Source organism: Tachypleus tridentatus, chromosome 2 (genome assembly GCF_004210375.1).
Source record: "Tachypleus tridentatus isolate NWPU-2018 chromosome 2, ASM421037v1, whole genome shotgun sequence".
Classification (NCBI taxonomy): Eukaryota; Metazoa; Arthropoda; class Merostomata; order Xiphosura; family Limulidae; genus Tachypleus; species Tachypleus tridentatus.
The window spans coordinates 69,307,967-69,331,406 of record NC_134826.1 but is presented as its reverse complement, the minus strand read 5'-3'; the positions used below and the strand labels follow the sequence as shown (position 1 = coordinate 69,331,406).

Here is a 23,440-nt window from a genome sequence, read left to right as displayed (position 1 = left end):
TTGTGTTTTAGAAGTTGAGAGTGAATGATCAAACGATTTTTGTTTTGACAGTAAGTTTTGGACACTTTATCTCTTACAGGTGTAATTTTCACATCTGATTTTAGTGCAATTTCATTAATCTCGTACAACAGAATTTTTAAAACGTTAACATAAGATAACCTTCCGTCCAAAATGAGGCGTCTCAGAAACAAGTTCACATAAGTTTGTAAAATATTTATTTTATTCTCCCTGGAAGATATAAAGAAAATTATAAATCACAAACTTCACTTTTATTTGTTTTCGCCGCATCTGAAACTCACACAAAGCTACGCAAGGAAAAATAAGCTTTATAAAAGACAGCTGGGGTGCACGGTACCCACCGTCAACTCTTGAGATGCTCTCGTCCATTCAAATGGAGATCTGTCACATTTATAACTCATCCAGTACTCCAAGGTGTAGATTGAATTTGTTCGAGGCAAAAGGTTTCGAACCAGGAATCGTAGGATTCATGGTTTAGGCACGTGACCACGTAATCAGGTACGCCCCTGTCGTTTATATGTTGGTAGTTTCCTACAATCGTCTGGTTGTGACAAAACTTTCAAACTTGATTCATTCTATTAGAGATGTTGGAAGAAGGGGTTAAATTTGACCTTTCGAAAGAAGTAACAATGTTGTGAAGTTTCCTAAAGGATGTTACACGTAGCAGGTATTAAATGATCAGTAAAGTTCCAGTGGTGGTACCAAACTAATATGAAATATCTCTACTTTAATACGGATTCATCACTAAAACCTATTAATGCGACTGTACCAAAAGCGTTTTTGTAAATTAAAATAATAGCACCCACCGTTAAAATCGATACACGATTAAAAACATTTTTTTTAAATTAATGCCTCAACGTCATTACCAGGAGTGGGTTGCACGAGACAATGGTATCATAAATTTATTGGTGTAACGTCGAAACAGTTAACTTTTTAGAAGCGATAAAGTGACCGTAATTAAAATGTTTGTGTCCATTTTTTGGTGTGTTACTTGTGATTCTAACACTTTGCACAGTTCATATTTGTTTGTTTCTTGCTACACAATTCACTAGCCGACCCAAATTTTTTTAACTGAAACTACGAGAAAGCCAGTCAGCCAACAGTCGGCAACTCTGGACTACTTTATTCGATTAATGGGACTTGACCGTCATTTTTCTAGCGCATACACGGCCCAAAGATTCGGGGTACGTTTTTGCGACAACGAACCTCAAACTGTGAGTCCTCAGATTCATAATCTGGACACTAGTCACTGAGCCACGCTAGATCCTTTTCTGGAATAATCTCTCTTTCTAGTGTGCAGAGTTTGATCAGCGTACTGAACAGTGTATCCAAAGATTCGTGGTTTGCGACCTGCCACATCAATAAAATATGCACCTTGGGAGCATGATGAGTTAGAAGTATTAGTCAAATCATACTGTTTGATTACAATAATCCCAGAGTTGGCGGTGGGTGCTGTTCACTAGCTGCCTTCCCTCCAGTCTCTCAATTCAAATTTCAGGACATCTAGCGTATATAGCCCTCGTGTAGCTTTTACATAAATGTTCGAAATAGATTTTCTTGACATCGACAAAGTTACTCAATTTCCGTTTGTGCTAAATGTTTTCTACGTAAATGTAGACTAAACATCAGAGAATATTTACGATTATTAGCGTCAAGTGAAGTTTATTTTTCTATGGAAAGGAAATATCAACTGTAAGTAAAATGTTTGTCCGATTTTTGTGAACACTGGTGTGATTATAGAAGTTTATTTTGGGCATAAGCCGTTACATTTAATTGCTTTAAAACAGGTTTTCACGTCGTTTCAAATTTGTGTCCATTTTAGTACGAAGGAATGGTACATTATATCTACACAGTAGGTTAGTCCTACGGTAGAGCTCTGGATTTCAGATCTGTACAATAAACAAAACATTTCCCGCACTGCAAGATGTAGGCGCATTATAAGAGTGACAGTTCATTCCTTATGGTGGACGTCAAGTCAAACGCAGCTGATCGACTGTCTTTCCTCTTATCAGTAATTAAGCGTTAGGGACAACGACAAATAAACTTATCAAACTTTATAATAAACATACGATATCATCATATTAAAAGACTACATTATAGTGAACCTAAGAAGGTCGAAACTTTGTTCTCCGCTTGATTAGTAAAATTGTATGAAATACTATAGAATATTTTAATATCTAACAAACAGCCTCTCTTGGTCGGGTCCTCCACTGCTACAGCGGTAAGTTTACGGATTTACAACGCTAAAATCAGCGGTTCGATTCGAGTCGGTGGTCTCAGCAGATAGCTCTGTTATAAGAAAAATACAAATGAACTTCAGGCCTTGTTAACACTAAAACTCGAGAATCGATTCTCGCTGCGAATATAATACAGATTTCCTGTTCTGTGACTTTGTGCTAAAACGTACAAACAAATCGTTCGATTTTTAGAACAAAGCTAAACAATGGGCATTACATACTTTATATCCCGTGGGGAACGGAAACCCGATCCTACTGTTGTAAATCCAGAAACTGATTCATTGACAAGAGGGGCAGGGGACATGTACAAATAAAAGGCTCTATAATCGAAACATTTTTATTATCTATATCTTTTAAATTAAAAGTTTCTTTTATATAAAACAACTAGTATTTATGCTAGTAAATCATATTTTTCTTCATTTTCCACGTGAACTATTTGTTTCTGAAATATCCTTTCGTTGATGAGGACTGTTTTCTTTTTCTTATCAAGAAAGGTAGACCTTTTAAGAAATATTTGACATACTTCATAAAAACTTCTAGATGCTGCTGTCCTCTAGTGGGTAAAAGCTAAGGTTACGATTTACAACGCTATAATTTGAGGTTCAATTTCCCTCGATGGAAAAGCCCAAATAGCCATTGTGTAGCTTTGGGCTGAAAATAAACACACACAAATCGTGGTCGTAGTTACTGCGAGTATTACAAGCCGATTATAATCATAATTATTTTCTTTTTCATATAAATTTTCAAAACCTTAACATAAAACGCACTAACATCCAAGTTTATTATACTTGTATCTTTTGTGGGACCCCATTCTCTGTGACTTTACCGTTGACTAGGGAGAAAAAAATGACCCAGATTTCGAACCCTTAGAACTGATGTTTTTTTTTCGTGCTCTGCTCGTGCGAGGCGCCTTCTAGTGATGAGAAATTACTTTTACATCGAGGGAATATTTAGAGTTGGTTGTTTTTTCACATTTTAATTCAAGTGTGTTTAAAGTTTAGCTTAAAGAAAATGTCAAATCAAGGCTAATGTTGAAAGATGTTTATTTACAGTACAAGTAATTTATAGTGTAGTGGAGACGCAATGTAGTCAGATGACTTGTTACACAGTTCAGACAGTATAATAGTCAAAAATACGAAGCGACACAATGTTTTACAAACCTGTACTTGTAAATACTCAACCCAAGGAACTAACATAGTATATTTAAAAAGGTACAGTTGTAGTAATCAACTCCCAGATGCGACACAATGTGCTTCAGCTCTTCAGTTGTATAATCATCCGATAAAATCTGTTTAAAACTTTCAAACTGCTGCCATACTGAGACGGATCATGAACTAAAAATACTCAGGAACGATTTGTAGTTTTACAGCCGGATAATGGAACGTTTCTACGTTTCTTTTTCCTCTCCCCACAGCTCCTAAGTCACTTTCATTACTTGACAGAGGGTCTGGTTACATTCTTCACGCAGATATTAGAGGAACTTTACATGCACGTGTCAGTAAAGGAAAAGTATTTGACCTTACTTTATGCCCTCTTGTTAATGTATATATACACTTGTTCGTCTCGTAAGGCTCACCGATTGTTATTAGAGAAACAAGTCGTTCGATTTTTCCAGGCCTCGGATATTCAAGTTTCATTTTAATATTACGTCACTGTAAACCTTCTTTTTCCCCATATCATAATAGTTTACTTTACAACTCTTTCTGTTAGATTTTGGAGTCTGGGCTAGTAGATCTCTGGATTTCGGAGCTAGCGAATCTAGTTCGATTCCGCTCAGTACCGTAAAATATTCCCCACACTATAATATATTTGTGCGTTATACGAGTGACAGTCCATCCCTTAGCGGGCTTTGCATAGCCTGGTGGTTAATGCCCTCGACTCACAATCTGCTGGTAACATGATTGAAACCCGTACTCGAACGTGGTCATCCTTTCAGCCTTGGGAGCGTTATATGTGACGATCAATCTCGCTTTCTGTCGGTAATGAGCAGCCTAAGAGTAGACGGTAGGTGGTGTTGCGTTAAATGTTACCCTCTAGACTATCACTTCAATATCAGGGACGGCTAGGCTTGGTGGCTTTCTTAAAAATATAAATACTTTAATAGGAAGCAGAACCGTTTACACGTTTTATTCATTTACTCCAAAAATCTGACTTCTTGCGAAGTTAGAATCAAACGGTATTCTAACCCATGCCTCTGGAGAATCGGAGGTTCCAATCCTGAAAGGTTTAGTTTTTACAACTGGTTATTTCGGTTCTGAGTAAACTAACGTTTAAAATAAGCCGTTAATCATAAATACAAACCATAAACTTCAATAAGCGTGTTTTCAGTTTGTCATAAAATCATTGCAATATTAAACTTTTAAACGTCCATACGTTATATTGTCAGTCAGAACCAACAGGAAACAACTGTTTCAATGATGACTTAACAGTAATCCTCTCAATCTTTCTTTACTGTATTAAGATGTAATTAACTCTGTCACATATCTGTAAACCTAACCACATATTGTTCTGTGTATGTGGTGTAAAACAAACCGAGGGAAGCGTTTAGCCACAATGTCCGAAAATATGGAAATATGGTAAAACGAATTTGGCATCGAAGTCGGGCCTGTGGTTTCTATACTTTATTTCTGTCGTTACAACTCGCTTTACTCTAAACTTTAGTCCATAAAAACAACGGATCATTGCTCTAGCGGTTGGAAAGAGAGAACGGAAGTCCCCGTATCTCGATAGGTTATCATGAATTGAAATAACACTTATATTTCATGTATCTGAAAACATATCGCAAGGTTTAATTTGTATTAATCGTTTCAAATGATACGCGTCTCCCAAATAGTTTTTAATCTCTTAAGTTAAATGTGGATTAAAAAACAACAACAACTAAATAACAGAAAACTAAGTTCGAGCAGAGTTTGTCTTCACCCAACTGATTAATATGTCGTTACGACTATCAAAGGTTGTACGTCACAACCAGTTTAGAACCAGAAAACATCCAGGTTTGTCGTGCACGTTCATACAACATGAAGTGTATGTGTGTATTTCTGGTTCTATCCGTGACTCATAATTCAAGTCCGTTTGAAACGTTGTTTCAATTCACAGTTGTTCCTACTCATTACACTTCTCCCTTCGTAACTGGAAAAGAAAAGAAAAACATTTATTTAAGTTGTTACACGGATACTGCCATAGCTTGTCTCTATAATATTAAATAGAACATAATACAACATTCACACTTTACTGTAACTTTACCTTCTGTGGATCGTTAAAATGTGACACAGAGAAGCCCAACACCAAGAGACTGAAATGGGTGAGTACACTTATAGATTATATTAACAGTACCTTGATGACAGGTGTATAATAACAGGAAAACTGTTGGATAAGCCAAGAAAACGCGTAGATAAAAAATAGGAAGACCGGTAGATAAAAACACGAAGACTAATAGGTAAACACAGACAGGCGGATAGATAAAGATGGGAAGGTAAAGACAGCTGAAGCACCTCTTATTGCTATTGTTGGTCGGTTGTGACTACTAATGAACAATGATTTTATTTATCTTTCGTTTTAAAATGCAAAATATATAAGATAGCTAAAAGGTTATGAATAAATCTGAGGAATTAGAAAAATTAAAAACAGAGCACTTTGCAACAGGTGAGATCAAAAACAAAATGTTAGAAAACTAAAAGTAATGAATATAAGGTTAGAGACTTGGAACTGATTAAATATTCAACTAATAAATAAATTCACTAATGGAAGAAAACATGAAAATATTGATGTTGAATGTAAAATTCCCTATAGGAACACGAATCTTAATGACCAGGTGAGAAACGCCATAGAATGCAGCCATCTCTATCTTTGGCCTACAAAGCACGAGAGAGGAAAGACAAATAATCGTCGACACCCTCCACAATAAAGATGTTGTTTAACATCACATAGAACAAAGTAATCCGACACCCTCCACAATAAAGATGATGTTTAACATCACATAGAACAAAGTAATCCGACACCCTCCACAATAAAGATGATGTTTAACATCACATAGAACAAAGTAATCCGACACCCTCCACAATAAAGATGTTGTTTAACATCATATAGAACAATGTAATTCGCACCCTCCACAATAAAGATGTTGTTTAACATCATATAAAACAATGTAATCCGACACCCTCCACAATAAAGATGTTGTTTAACATCACATAGAACAAAGTAATCCGACACCCTCCACAATAAAGATATTGTTCAACATTGTATAGAACAATGTAATCGACTATTATACTTATAAAGCACCCTCAGCCGTAAAAAAAAGAACGTTTTTAGTGTCATGGTCGCTCGAACTTTTGACTTTTCAATTGGTTGACCCTCAAATATGGAGGAGAAAAACAAACTGATTAATAGATAAAAAATAACGAATGTTGTAGGCAATAAAAGAATCTTAAATCTATGTAAAAGACGTATATAAAAACAGAATGTTTAGATTGTATTATAATTAATCCTAAATCTAGAGAAAAGGTTTATATAAAAACAGTAAAAATAAAATGTTTAGATTGTATTATAATCAATCCTAAATCTAGAGAAAAGGTTTAGATAAAAACAGTAAAAATAGAATGTTTAGATTGTATTATGACCAATCCTAAATCTAGAGAAAAGGTTTATATAAAAACAGTAAAAATAGAATGTTTAGATTGTATTATGACCAATCCTAAATCAAGAGAAAAGGTTTATATAACAGTAAAAATAGAATGTTTAGATTGTATTATGACCAATCCTAAATCTAGAGAAAAGGTTTATATAAAAACTGTAAAAATATAATGTTTAAGATAGTAATATAATCCTAAATATAAATAAAAGGATTATATGAAAACTAAAAAATAGAATATTTCAGATAGCAATATAATCCTAAATATAGATAAAAGTATTCTATGAAAACTAAAAAACAGAATATTTCAGATAGCAATATAATCCTAAATATAGATAAAAGTATTATATAAAAACTAAAAAATAGAATGTTTCAGGTAGCAATATGATCCTAAATATAGATAAAAGGTTTATACACAAACAGTAAAAATAGAATATTTGAGACAGTAATATGATCCTAAATATAGATAAAAGATTTATATAAACACTATAAAAAATAGAATGTTTAGACTGTAATATAATCAATCCTAAATACAAAGAAAAGGTTTATATAAAAATACGATAAGATCGTGCGTCAAAAATGAAATATGAACGTAAAGATCAATAAAAAAAAATCTCACTCAGTGGAGACAAACATGGAGCTTATGGGAGTGTGTAAATATGTGCATGTTACAAGGATTAAAATCATTTGCAAGATGTTACAAAGTAAGTAACAGTGATTGGGCAGTCTACGAGAGAGAATAGCAGGAAAAAGGTGTCGCTGTTGTGTGTCGGTTCTGTTAATGAGTCATCCGGTCCAGCACCAAGAAACAAGCTCAGTAAAAACAGTGAATATTTCCACATTAGAAGTCTCTCCACGTGCAAAAAGAAATTAAAGAACCTTATCTTTCTATCTAAAATGTTAAATGTTATTGTTCTGTTCCACACACAAACATCAGTCGACGTGTCCCTAGTTTCCGGTATATTTATTTCCTCGTGCCAGAGCTTAGCCTCATTCTGTCATAATATTTCACCTATAACTCACACGAGACTCATTAAGCTACGTTTTCATAAGTTCTTCCACTTGTAGAGAACTCTAGCGGTCAGAGAGCTTGTTCGTGCCACATTTCGAATTAACCAAGAATATGTTATTGATAATTGCCCCAGGTTTCAATACATTTATGTTGTAGTCGACAACAGGGGGCAATTCCCCTTCATTGTTCTCAAAGAGCTGCGACGGCAAAATCAGTTTTTACTGTTTCCAGTCTGCCACACTATATATCAAAGCTTAACAACTCACCATTATAACTCTGCATTACTCAGCCTTGGCTCGAGGCGTTTTATTTAGAGAAGACGGGAGTCTTTTTTTTTTTTTATTATTTCCTTTGGCTACAAACTCGTATTAAAATGTCTTCCTAATACCAAATAATTATGAAAACACGGAAAAACACAGTCTATTATATATATATATATATAATTTGATATATGAGAAGTTAAAATAAGATATGATCTTTTGTAGTGTGGCGAACAAGCTTAATGTAATGAAAAAGAGGTCGGGACTTTGAGAAGTCCTGAAACTACCCCCTGCTGTCTTGTCTTCAGCACACAAATATTTGGTACTCCACGCCGCACGCGCTCTCGAGCTGCATCTTACAGGGTTGTATATTTATCTTTCGTATCGAATTCAAGTCAGTTTTCGATTTTTCAGAATACTGTTTACTTTATTTAAACCACGATTTTTTCTCTCACTTTTATATTAGAAGGGGTTTCCAAACTCGTGCGTTTGAGTAGACTTCACGAAACGCACGTGTTTGTGAGGTTCAAAAGAAAAGAAATAGCAAGGTTATGTTGAGGAAGCATGTAGGCCTAGGATAATGTATAAAAAGTGCCTGTGTTGATAACAAAACACGAGTCCGACGCACAAGCTATCGTCTGCTATTCTCCCGGGAAACAAGAGGGCGGTGTGTTCAAGAACGGGAACAGTCTCTAGTTGGAAACTAGGGTTATCGAACAGGAGGATGGCATACGTAGTTCTAGAAATTCTAAATGTTCACACACGCCCTCAACAGCTGCTTTCATCCACTCCTAGCCCCGCTTACCAGCACCAGAGGGTGAAAAACGCAGGGCCACTTCTACTGTTACCTTCACAAGCTATTAAATTTATTCTAATTGAGAAATAACTACTCCCCAGGTGTTCTGCACAAGAAGAATCATCAGGTAAAACAGTGAGGTTCGTCGCAGGTGAAAGGTCACTTCGCTTTCATCGTTTGTGAAAAACTTAAGCGCTAGAAACTCTAACTGTAAATCTACGAAATGAAAACAGAGACTGCAAAGTGTACAAACAATGTTTTCAAGGGTTATTTTACGAGTTCATTGAATACTCGATAATTTTGGTATGTAAATAGGAAGACCTGGAATCACTCGTTAATTGATCAACGGAAAAAGGTAACCTGTTTAGATTATAGTTCGTAACGTTTATTTTGTTTAAATGTAATTTCTATCACTATTTTGTATGAACAAGGAAAACTTTACTTGCAAGGAAAACAACAGTTAAAGTAACGTTCTGAATGACAATATGTTAGTGTAACACGACAGCTGTGACAGTAAGGCTGTATTATGTTATGTTAGCGTAAAGTTTAACAACATGATAGCAAAACTTTGATAATGTGACAGTGAGGTTGAATTATGTTATGTTAGCGTAAGGTTTAATAACATGATAGTACGGTTGTACAGTATAATTAAAAATAGCATTTAACAACAGGAGTTAACAGTTCAAGTGTTCATATTAACAACAATGAATAACGAGATACAAGTAAATTCTTTCTTGTATTTCACAGACATCCGACAGCAGGTGACCAAAGTTTCGTGTCTTGAACTGGATGTTCAACATGCCTCATTTTATTCAAATCACGTGCGTGTCCATAGCTGCCTTATTAGGTTTAGTGTTTAACGGCTATATTATGATCGTGTTATTATGGCATAATCAGGGCTACATGAAGACTCCGAACAACGTATTTCTACTTCATCTTTCATTAGTGGACACAGTTTTTTGTATGATTCTTCTCATCTCCCACTCCGTGTTTGGAGCCATGGTCCCAACTGACCCGTCACCCACAGGATGCAATGTTCACGGCTTCTTGTGGACGCTGCTCCCCGTCGTCGTGGTGTGGACGGTGTGTGGACTCAGCTGTGACCGATACGCCGCTATTTCTACCCCTTACACTATTCCCGCCTCGTCAACACTCGTCGGGCGGCGATCTTCTTGACAGCCGGGTGGATGTTAGGAGCAATCTTGGCCCTCCCCCCATTACTGGACGTCTGTCCTTACGTCTACCGAGACTCGCGGGGAGCATGTGCTGCCACTTGCACGGCAGGTTCGCTGGCTGAACTTGGCTACGCCCTCACTTACGTAGCGCTGGCTGTCGTCATCCCAGTTTTCATCATCCTGTTGTGTAACCTGCACATCATCAACATTGCAAGATACCACCGTAACCGGATAGTTACAGCCATCTATGAAGTGACCCTGCGCGCGCAGGCCACGGTAACCCACCAGCGTAACCCTTGCTACCTATCAAAATTTAAAGGAAGAAATGCATTTTTTACGATAGTACAGCTGGTGGGTTCAGTAACGGTATTGACCGTCCCGTATTTCACTGTCATGATCTGGGAAGCGGCGACGGGAAGAGAGAGAGGCGCCATTCTCGTTTCCATGACAACGATCCTGTTCGGTTTCGCCCCTCCGGTGAATGCCTATGTTTATGGCGTTAAAAGCCGAGTGTTGCGACACACCTTCAAGTTTCTCTTACAACGACACCTGTACAAGCAGCAAATTGACAAGACCAGCCAACAAGGAAGACCCGGCCTGAGGCGGCGATACTCAGCCCCCGTGCTCTCAGCTATGTGGGACAGAGGAACGAACAAACGGACACTTTCTAGACAGTTCTCGGACCGCTCTATCCGCACTCTAGCTGTAGACAGGGGGTTAGCCCGGCCAAGGCCATTGGACAATACTACGTACGTAGGTCGAACGCATCACAGACCAAGCACGTGTTCAACTAATCCGCTTTTGAACGAACCTGTAGGTAAGGCCAAGCTACAGCCCCTCACTACTTCAAATCCACCAATCAATGTCCACAGTACAGCCGTATAACGTCAACAGGATTGATGTGACGTCATACAACTCTCGGAATACGCGAGAAAAACTGCGCAACTCACCTCAAACATTTACTTTCATAGATACATAACGACTTGTATTCTTTCAACTATTTTTACATATTGGATATTCATAAATATTTAACACGAAACATTTCGACAAATGAGTCGTGTTTCACGTAACCTCTTCATTAAAACTAGTTTACAGCTCAACCTTCGTTTGGTGGTAGAGTAAATTGTGAGAATTTGTAAAACTTAAAATAATTTGTAAAATACGTTTTATTATTAATATTCATTGAAGTTAATTTATAAAGCATATAATTTTGTTAGAGAATATTTTCTGAATTTCAGTTTTTCACTGTTGTGTATTATTCTTGTTCGTTTCCAGTGTTAATGCATCTGTTTTCTATAATTTGGTTCTGGTGTTACGTTAACAAAGGTGTCTCTAATTCTTTGTTTTTAGTGTTACGTTAACATGAGTGTCTCTTGTTCTTTGTAACAAGTGTTATATTAACATGAGTGTCTCCTACTCTTTGTCCGTTTTTACCCTGAAACCACAAAGCATGACTTCGAAATTTCAAAAGTAACGTCTGTGGAATAGGAAATTTCTTCAGACATGTCACGGGAAAAAAGGTAAACGTTTGCATGACTTCGAAACAAAGCAAACTAAACTTTCAAAAGGTACAACAAAACTTATGCTAGTTTATCTTTTGTTTTTAACACAAAGATGCAGAATGGGCTATTTGCACTACCCTTGGTGACCAAACTGACCAGAGTTAACAACAATGGCTTCTCTAAATAAACGAGTAGTTGTCTCTAAATTGCAAGTGTTAAATCTTTTCTAACACAGACACTTAAACTCGAAAAATAAGCCACTTCTGGAAAGTGGCATTTAATCTAAAACCTATTATGTTAATTTTCTTACCCTGTTACCTTACTATGAAAACCGTAACCATTTTCACACAGACACAAACACCTCTTTAAGAACGAAAATAAGAGTTCCTTTTCCAACATAACTAATACTTTTGCCTTTTTCTAGTTACTTATTGATCAAACGATATTCCATTATTCAGTAATGGTTAAAGCTTTTGAAAGTAATTTGGTTGTTATTAGAATAAATATGGTTTAATCACCCTAAATTTTAAAATCTAAATCCAAGTAAGCCTCGTACGTACGTCTTTTCTCTCCCGTAGTTTTAAGCCTAACTCCAACACACGATACCCAAGCCTTAAGTCGTTCATTATTTTTGGAATTCAAAGATTTTATTCTTATGAGGTCGCTGTAACGAATCAACTTCTTTCACATTTAGCCCGGCATGGCCAGGTGGGTTAAGGCGTTCGATTCGTAATCCGAAGGTCGCGGGTTCGAATCCCGGTCGCACCAAACATACTCACCCTTTCAGCCGTGGGGGCTTTATAATGTGACGGCCAATTTCACTGTTCGTTGGTAAAAGAGTAGCCCAAGAGTTGGCGGCGGGTGGTGATGAATAGCTGCCTTCCCTTTATTCTGACACTGCTAAATGAGGGACGGCTAGCACATATAGCCCCCGAGTAGCTTTGCGCGAAATTAAAAACAAAACAAAACATCTTTCAGATTTAACATAAAAATTTATATTAAAATAAAGTTTCTCTGAAACACAGCCATCTTTATTAGTATTTTTTAAAAATATTTTGCCAGTAGTAAGACTGGATAATGTTAATTTGTCTGCTTTAAGTTAGCTAAATAATTCTGAAACCGCGTTATGTTTATGTTTCTCCTTAAAAGTTGGATTACGTTATTTGTTAAACATGTTTAGTTCTGGTCCGAAAGGTATTTCAACTTTACGGAATTTCAACAATAGTTATTCATTATTAGTGTTTGTTTCCACTTTAAAATAATTATTACAAAACATCGGTGAAAGTTAAAACTTGTAAAAGTAACCGACTAGGAGACAGTGACTTTGTATATTTGGCAGTCATGGAAATGTCTTAGCACGTAATTTACAAGGAATTTAACCAAGGGTAAATGGGAAGATAGGACTGGGAAGGTTATAGAAAGAAAAGAGATCTTGAAGGACTAGCGGAAAGTGTTACTTTTATCTAGTCAATGCGCATGTTAACGTCAACAATACAATACTAGAATAACAGTAAAGCCAAAACAACAATCAAGATATAGAAATAGCGTTATTGTTGAAGCAACACATGGTCCCTAAAAACTTACCACTATTTCTATTAACCTTCTGATCACAAAAAATGACATCTCTATTTAATCTAGACATTTTCCCTTTTTGTTGAGTTTATTAACAGTTGTTTGGCAGCATAAGGAAACTAGACTCTATTGTACGTGCGACTTATTTCCAGGTGTAATGTCTAAAATCGTGGGGTTACAAGTTACGTCTGTGAATCATTTGGTGTATCTTACAGCCTACTTAAGTGTCGAAAAAAACAGACATTAATGAAAACATTTCAATTAGAGAACATGTTTGGTGGATATAGTTTTGTCTCGTTCAAAGTTAGTTTCATTGTTTTACATGTTTTATGAAATGACATTGTCGGAACAACGTAAGCATTAAAAGATTTAAAGTAAAAAAAAAATGTAAACCGCTTGATATGTTTATATTTTTTAAACTTTCCCTATTTCATTAGCTTGTTTCTTTGTTTTTACTTTAACGCAATCATGAAAAGACCTAGGTTGTTAACTGAAGTGTCGTCTGTTTTCTGTAAAACTATTTCGATAAGTTTACTGTTGTTCATTGCCGTACCTTCGTTGTATGTATAAATTGCGTGCTATTTAATTGTAAGAAAGCCACATCGACCTCTAATTTACTTAAAATATCAACAGCTTTCCACAACATTTCGTGTTGTTTTTTTTAACTTGTAACCTGATTTTGTTTTTATATTTGATAATACAAACAGTAAACTTAGTGAAAGAACAAAAAAGGATTGAAATTGAAAGTGATTGGATATATTTTAAACGCGCTGCTTGTTTACTAGTGCTAAACTATCCTTGTTTAGTAAACACGTTCTTTAACCAATATTTCATGTTGTGGTTTAATAAATTTTATGTTCTCTCTATTATCTCTCTAGTTCTTTAGAATTTTCGGGAAAAATACATAGCTTGTTTATGTTTAGTTGTCCCTAGACTTGAACTGAGTTACATGGCTCACAAGGTTATTTACCTGTGGCTGTCCCTAGACTTGAACTGAGTTACAAGGCTCACAAGGTTATTTACCTGTGGCTGTCCCTAAATTTGATTTACTTCATTTAAGAAGGCAACTACACGCGAACCATAAACCCTCGTATTCACACAAGACATTATCAATTACACATTTATATAATGTGAAAAAATAAATTACACACCCTATATGAATAATCGCATGCTTGACAGTTATCGCTTTTCTAATATTTATTTATTCAACTACCACATATCAGAACATCAACAAAAACTGAGCGATATTAAAGATAACAGTACTTATTTCGTTGACTTTATCAAATTCCATTTTCGTGAGCGCAGGCAGACCTCAAGTTGCTTTGCACGAAATCCAAAAACCAAAGCAAACCATTCTCGTGACAATATTCGAGTTCTCAGAACGTTTAAATGGTGCCCAAATCTTCCAGAAATATAGTTCTCTCCGAGGAAGAGATATTCTTAGTTAATGTCTGTGTCTTAATTGGATAACTATACAACTTCACAGTTTCACACTCAACGACAAAAGCCGAGATAACACATTTTCTAAGTCATATTCTGTCTTCATTACTATATTGTATTTTCAATGTTAATCAACATGTTGATTAACATTTGTACTTTTAACCGTCTTAAACTATTAAAATTCCAAATATTTTCTAAATCTCTAGAAATCATGCCCGACTGTCCCCTGCATTAAAAAAATATTTGAAACATTAAATAAATTGAAAAAAACCTGTGAAGGAAAAAAAAGCAACATCCCTCTCGACTCAATAGTAAATCTTAAGACTTATAACGCTAAATATCGGGTTTCGAAACCTGCGGTAGACAGAACAAAAGTCCATTGTTTAGCTTTGTGCTAAAAACGTAATAAACAAGTCACTATTCATTCTCATGTTAATAAAGACGAGCATATAACTCGCTTTTTAAGTCACTACTAACACTTTTAATCACCGAGGATGGGGTAAATACAGACCTACAGAATTCTGGGAGAAGATATTTTGTTTACGTCACACAGTCGAGGTGAGTTACGAATGTATGTCAATCAAAAAGTAATGATTTCCAAAGTTACATAATAATATAAAATTATTATCGAACAGAAATGGTGGAACATTGTGGAAATTAGCCAAAACTGTCACTTCGCAAATAATTACTTAGTTTGTACTACGCTCAAAAATTCTAAAAATGTGACGTAACAGCTACTTTCTTGGACCTGAAACACACTTTCCCCAAATGACTTATAATTTACATAGACACATCACTAACAATAAACAACTAGCCAGTCCTAATAACGATAATCATCTAATCGTCAGTGATGACAAGAAAACCTACTTGTAGAGAAAAATATGTGTGTAAAAACGGCTGGTTTGGGTTGAGAAAAATTTTTATGCAAAGGCCAGAACAACGTTTCGACCTTCTTCGGTTATCGTCAGGTTCACAAAGAAAGAAAGAGATAGCTGACCATATGTTTGAAGGGGGTTGTGTAATTGGGTGTACGAATGTAGAGGGCGTGCTTAGATGTTTGATAATATTTATTTATATAGATATAAAAGTGTTCCTTTGTATTGGTTTACTATGGGCTTGAGTTGTTGTATAATTAACCATAGAAAACACCCAAATACTAAATAATAAAAAACACATAAACAAACGCAAAATTAAAGAAGCCTTACTTATACAACAACTCAAGCCCAAAATAAACCAATACAATGGAACACCTTATACCTATATTAAAAAATATATCCAACATCTAAGCACGTCCTCTACATTTCTACACTCCGTTACACAGTCCCCTTCAAACAAGTGGTCAGCTATCGCTCAGTTATATTTCTTTCTTTGTGAACCTGACGATGACCGAAGAAAGTCGAAACGTTGTTCGCCCCTCTGCATAAAAAAATCCTCAACCCAAACCAGCCGTTTTTACATATATATTAATCATCTAATCAGTTCACGTTAAAATAAACAAGTAGTCAGCCTAGTAACAATAATCATCTAGTCACTTTGATAACAGTGAAAAAGTCAGTCCTGATAACAATAAACAACTAGCCAGTTCTTCTAATAATAATCATCTAGTCAGTTCTTGTAACAATAGACAACCAGTCAGTCCTAGTAAAAATAATCATCTAGTCAGTTCTTGTAACAATAGACAACCAGTCAGTCCTAGTAAAAATAATCATCTAGTCAGTTCTTGTAACATTAAACAACTAGTCAGTCCTAGTAACGATAATCATCTAGTCAGTTCTTGTAACAATAAATAACTAGTCGGCCCTAATAACGATCTCACATTGAGCAATTAATCCATGAAACAATAATTATGTTTATGAATATGAATGTTCAGTCTAATGTGTAATAACACTTGCAGTGTTGTTTTTTTTTCATGTATTTACTGCGGACAAGTTCAAACATCTCGACACAACATATCTTCCTGTAATGTGTTAAACTAGTAATATAACACATTACGATTCAAAATAACCTAAAATATCTATCGTTCAACTGAGGCCAAATTTAATACTATACAGAGTACGGGAACAGCAAACAAACACTATATCGTTTCACCCGTCGATATTATATCAACAGAAAAAACGAGTTCCTCACTGTAAGACGTAAATTATCATACAGTCTCTCGTTAATTAGATACTTTTGTAAGGTTTATAAAACTGGCCGCTATGTGGAGTCCTTCAAATTTCATTATGTTTGTACAGATTTGTTTTTTTTCGTTTCAGAAATTCGCACAAAACTACATACGGACTACCAGCGCTAACCATCAAGTCAGAAGCACACCCCGCCAACTCTTGGACTAATTTAATTGACTATGGAATCAGGTTTTCACCTGCGTCCTCAACACCTGGAAGTGCAGAGCGCATTGTTTGCACTAAAAAGATGCGATGGTTTGTTTTCTTATAGCAAAGCTACATCGGGCTATCTGCCGAGTCCACCGAGGGCAATCGGACCCCTGATTTTAGCGTTTTAAATCCGTAGACATACCGGGGAGCTAAATGATGCAAACAACAGCTTAATTCTTGTACAGTAACTGTTAGACATAGACACGGTCCTACTGAGAAAGGAAGTAGGCCGTCTCAGCGATGCAGGGTTTTTGCCTCGTATGTGGTTTACCTCAATCCCTTCCGATACGTGCTCTGAAAACCAGTAATTAAAAGGTTTCCTTCATTTCGGATTAACAGGCGAGTTCTGTCTCAGCAGTTTATAAATTTTAGAACAAACGTGTTTTGAAAACGGAGATTTAAAGCCAGAGTAGGTTATATAAACAACATATTTTAGTCTCGTGGTTCACTAACGGGGTTGACTGACACTCCCCACAACCGAACATAAAAACAGACGAGAAAACAAAACTTTGCGTACTTTTCATCGGTAGATGTCACTAGTATACAGTATATAACGGCAACAGCGTTATCCTGTGAAGTTCTAACAGTTTTTGTTTTGTTAGCTGTTAATATGGGTTGCCAGATTTCGTAACAAGAATAAACCCTAGAGGCTTTCACAACAAACTACTTATTAAACGACCAATACTAAGCTATGATGTTCTGTTTAAAATACTGGAGTAAAGAAAACAGCAACAACTATAAGTGATACAAAGTGAGCCCAAGTCAAGTATCAACTCCCAAATTTTAGTATCGTACGTCCTCACGATTACCGCTGAGACGTGGTAAAATATCATGTACATTCTAAAGTATGTCCGTTTGTAGTTAGGCGCGATACAATGGACTACCTGTCCTCTACCCACCACGGATATAGAAACCTGGTTTTTCCGTTAAAATTATTCACTTATCGCGGAGCCACGGGAAAGATCTAAAGAATGATAAATTATACCATCATTGTGTCACAGAGAGTAAGAAATTACAAGACATCAACATTTTGTTTCAATAAAATCAAAACGAAATGAACGATAATAATACAGTAACAACGTAATAACTTGATAAACATACTAAAAAGTTACAACGTGGCAACTGAACCACCTGATTTAACGAAAGCTTCCGTTCAACCTTCTTCTTTCACATTAAAATAATTTTCACAAATAATAACAAGTATCAATAGTTTAATTAGCTTATTTTAATCACTTTTTTCTAAATTAAAAAAAATTCTTGTAAGAAGTGAGTAAATGTAAGAAGAAAAATTGAGATCAAATTAATAGTTTTGTTAGGTTTATCTCTAACATGTTATTTTATGGGATTTTCTGCCAAAAGACCGTCCCGACTCTAGCCACCAGTACGTACCCACAGTTTGGAATGCAGTGCTCGAACCCTTTACTTTCTACCCTTGGTGACATTTACTGTTTAATTTAAAACGCTTAGCACTAAATTTATTTCAGATTTGACAATGCATACTACATAGAAAACTTTCGAAAGTTTTTATCGTTCAATCCTACAAAAGTTCATATGTTCGCCGAAAGAAAAACAATAAAGTTAATGACATATATATATATATACTCTTTAAAAAAAGAAACGCAAAAGGCAAAATATGAGACAAATTGTTAACAAGTTTATTCCAGGTAGTTCTGTATGACATATGTGAAACTTTGCACATTCACTGCTGAACATCCAAAGTCTGCAAAGATGAAGTCCACGTTTACTAGGTGAAGTTTAACGTCACTCAAAGTCAATAACGAGTATGCCCCCCGTGAGCATCAATAACTGCTTGGCATTTCCTGCCCATGGAAGCGATGAGATGACGAATCATATCCTGTGGAATGGCTGTCCACTCAGCCTGCATAGCTGCATCAAGCTGAGGTAGAGTCTGCGGTTTAGGTTGTCGCCGTCGCAGACGTCGGTCCAACTCGTCCCAAAGATGTTCGATGGGGTTTAAATCTGGTGATCTGGAGGGCCAAGGAAGAACGTTGATGTTCTTCAACCACAACCGTTGTGGTGTCTCAAGAAGACAGTGGTGAGTCGGGCTGGGTGAGGACGGGCGTTGTCATGTTGAAAAACGTCGTTGACGTACACCATGATGGGTTGCACATGGGGCCTAAGAATCTCGTAGACGGTTGCGTACGGTCTGATCGAAAGTCCTACGCAGCTCTGGTATGGTTGAGGCAGTATACGTCGCAGTGGTGGTCCTATCCCGAAGGTGACGTAACCGGATGTTGCGATCTTGTGCGGGCGTGGTCACACAAGGTCTGCCAGATCGTTTTGTTTGTTTTTGGAATTTCGCACAAAGCTACTCGAGGGCTATCTGTGCTAGCCGTCCCTAATTTAGCAGTGAAAGACTAGAGGGAAGGCAGCTAGTCATCACCACCCACCGCCAACTCTTGGGCTACTCTTTTACCAACGAATAGTGGGATTGACCGTCACATTATAACGCCCCCACGGCTGGGAGGGCGAGCATGTCTGGCACGACGCGGGCGCGAACACGCGACCCTCGGATTACGCGTCGCACGCCTTACGCGCTTGGCCATGCCAGGCCCTTGCCAGATCGTGGACGGTCACGAGTTGATCCATGTTGTTGGTGACGGTTCCATAACCTTGTGATGGTGCTTGGGTGGACATTCACAGCTCTGGCAACAACTGATCGAGATTCGCCTGCCTTCAAGCGACCAATGGCGTTGTTGCGTTGTGCTTCAGTCAGTCTTGGCGTAACTGTATTGCGTGTCGGTAGCTTAACACTGAGCTATGAAAACCGTGAACCCATCACTTTTATAGGGATTTTGCACATGTTGCACTTGCAGAACATGCAGATCTCTCAAACAAATTTATTGGACACGAATGCGTTTTGGCGAAAAATCCGTTGTTTTCCTCCGTTTTCAAATTGCACAACTTTTATTGTCATTTTGGTCTGACAATCAGTGCCTTAACACGTGTAACAACACATACTCTGAGCTTGTAACGTTATTACATATATTTCTCTTTAAAATAACAAAAATATCCCTTTTGCGTTTCTTTTTTTGAAGAGTATATATATAAGTTCGATGTGCTCCTCTTTCAAAGGGTTAAATAAATGAGCCCTGGGATGATTTTCTGAAATAAAATTGTCTGTGTTGCTACAGTAGTTTTAAAATCTATGCAGTTTTTATAAATCAATCAAGATTCTTCAAGTTCACTATTGTCGAACTGCATTCTAAAGGCTAAGCTCATTACCACATATGACGTCATAACACACGCAAAGTGCTACAAACCCATAACTAAAAGAAAAGTGAATATTAAACACAGCACAGAGAATACACATAACAGTTGAAACCAACACAGATTTTCTTAAGATTACCAGCTTCTGCTTATTTTCGTTACATTACAGCGCTCTCTATAATCAGTTTCCGAAGTTGGCTAGTAGAAATTTAGACGCAATATTTTCAACCAACGTTTTATGCGATGGTTGTATATTATGAAACTACCGATTAAGAAAAAACCCAAAGTGTTCTAACAGCACACGTTATAAACAATCATCATCGAGTCAGAGAACTTAAAGAATACCTGTGTCACTACTTACTTTTATGAAGTAGAATAATATGGTAACATCACAATAATGTGTCACTACTTACTTTTATGAAGTAGAATAATATGGCAGCATCACAATAATGTGTCACTACTTACTTTTATGAAGTAGAATAATATGGCAGCATCACAATAATGTGTCACTACTTACTTTTATGAAGTAGAATAATATGGCAACATCACAATAATGTGTCACTACTTACTTTTATGAAGTAGAATAATATGGTAACATCACAATAATGTGTCACTACTTACTTTTATGAAGTAGAATAATATGGCAGCATCACAATAATGTGTCACTACTTACTTTTATGAAGTAGAATATGGTAGCATCACAATAATGTGTCACTACTTACTTTTATGAAGTAGAATAATATGGCAACATCACAATAATGTGTCACTACTTACTTTTATGAAGTAGAATAATATGGTAACATCACAATAATGTGTCACTACTTACTTTTATGAAGTAGAATAATATGGTAACATCACAATAATGTGTCACTACTTACTTTTATGAAGTAGAATAATATGGCAGCATCACAATAATGTGTCACTACTTACTTCCATGAAGTAGAATAATATGGCAGCATCACAATAATGTGTCACTACTTACTTCCATGAAGTAGAATATGGTAGCATCACAATAATGTGTCAGTATTTACTTCCATGAAGTCAAACATGGTAACATCACAATAATGTGTTGCCACTTACTTCTAGGAAGTAGAACATAATAATAAATGTCACCATTTGTAAAGATGTCAATTTGGTATATTCTGTTGAAACTACTTCAAACTGATTATCTAACTCTTTTTGAACATTCCAAAGTTTATGGTTTCAACCATTTTCAGATATTGCAGAACTACTTAATATGACATAATTAACATTACATCTATTTTAAATTTGGTAGACCTTTGAAGCTTTACTTAAGCAAAATTAATTTCTTGTACAAATATAAATAGTTATTAAGTATATGGGTAAAACCACTCATAACTGTGAGAAGGATTGATTTTATTTGTTCAAAAATAATCTTTTGTTGTTCCCTCTACAAGCTAAATGTTGTAAGAAATAATTTTAAATTTCAACTAACTACAGTATTATGACTGTTACATCTTCTTTATATACTCTGATCAAGTGCTGAAACCTCACAAGTGTTCACATCTTTGTTGTTGTTGTACTCTTAGTGAATAGCTACACAATCGTGCATGTGCACCCTGTCCACCATGGGGAATTCAAACCCTAAATTTCAATATTATAAGTCATAAATGTATCACTAACCCACCAAGGAAGCAAGTACAGAAACGGTTTCACAAGGATCTAATATTTCAGGAAAATGAAATCCACTATAAAAGCTATATAACAGAAATCACTTTATAAAGGCAGATTTGTTTACTGGTTTTACAAAATATTAAAGAAGGGTTAGTTACACTATTCATTCCTAATTGTAAACTGATAGACAAATAGATTTAATAACAGAAACTTAGCTCTGTTAGTAAATCTTGACATGTAGTATACAGATAGATTTAATAACAGAAACTTAGCTTTGTTAGTAAGCCTTGACATGTAATAAACAGATTGATTTAATAACAGAAACTTAGCTCTGTTAGTAAACGTTGACATGTGATACACAGAATGATTTAATAAAAGAAACTTAGCTCTTTTAGTAAACCTTGATATGTAATATACAGATAGATTTAATAACAGAAACTTAGTTCTGTTAGTAAACGTTGACATGTAATATATAGAATGATTTAATAACGGAAAATTAGCTCTGTTAGTAAACCTTGACATGTAATATAAAGATAGATTTAATAACAGAAACTTAGCTCTGTTACTAAACCTTGCCTTGGCATGTAATGTCCAGCATGTTGTTTTCATTCACTAAGAACATGTCTTGAAGCAGAAATTTTCATTCTAATTTTAATATGTTGAAGACAAATTTTTATACTTATTAACTTTCTTCTATGGTGAAAAATTACTTCACAATATGAATAAGTGTCAAAACTATGCACCAAACAACTGTTTAATTTATATAATTCTTATTTGTAGTTAAAGGAAATATATGCCGATTCCACAATGGACAGGAAAAATGTATGTTCTTGGAAGTTACAAGTTTGACAGGTTTACAAAATTAGTAAATATTTACAAAAGCAGTTATGATTAACCAAATAAATCATTGTGATAAATCAAATTGTAATTATTATTTATATCAATTATGGCCACTTCCTATTAACGCTAAAATGTTTTCCATTTTTAAATAGTTTTAGAAGTACTTACCTTCCAAAATATGCAGTAAAGTTTTGTCTTAATTTAAGATGAAGGGTGGCATGTTGTTTATTTCGTCATTAAAGATGCAAGTATTTACAAAAGACTAATAAATATTTTCACCAAATATTTATAATAATTAACTCTTGGACTTAAGTCTTAACTCACTCCTTTCCGATAAAAGGAAAACTAGGATTCCATTGGGAAATTTGTATTGTATAATGATTGACGTATAATTTTGTTTTAAATCAGGGAACTTATGAAAATGACTTCTGAAAGTTAAATTTAAAAGCTAGTAAACTTTAATTGGACTCGCTAATGTGACAGCGGCATCTTCTTTATGTACAAGTTATAATATACATACGTTTTTCCCCTCAAATTGAAGGGTTGTATCCAGCACTGAAAAACATTAAACAAAGGTAGAAAAAAGAGAAAATGGGGAAACCCACCTCCATTAAAAAAAGAAAAATGCTTAACACATGTTTAACTCAACAGTAGAAAATAAGAGCTGTTGTGGTGTTAGATGTCCCATCATTTGAATTTTAAATTAAGATATTTAGTGGG

The 23,440-nt window shown here is 35.6% G+C and overlaps 2 protein-coding genes across 7 annotated transcripts in view; one reads left to right on the top strand and one right to left on the bottom strand.

The window, feature by feature from the left end:
* Positions 1 to 3,281: 3,281 nt before the first annotated feature.
* Positions 3,282 to 23,440, bottom strand: part of LOC143244148 (anoctamin-5-like) — a 78,960-nt gene continuing 58,801 nt past the window's right edge. For all 6 annotated transcript variants that reach the window (XM_076488299.1, XM_076488300.1, XM_076488301.1 and 3 more), the window contains one exon: positions 3,282 to 5,384. The gene's annotated coding sequence lies outside the window, so the exon portion shown is untranslated. The remainder of the gene's footprint in view (positions 5,385 to 23,440) is intronic.
* Positions 8,357 to 14,063, top strand: LOC143244147 (olfactory receptor 6C75-like). Its single transcript, XM_076488298.1, is given in 3 exon segments — positions 8,357 to 9,305; positions 9,698 to 10,070; positions 10,073 to 14,063. Coding segments are annotated over 2 exon segments (1,269 nt in total). The 5' UTR covers positions 8,357 to 9,305; positions 9,698 to 9,739; the 3' UTR covers positions 11,011 to 14,063.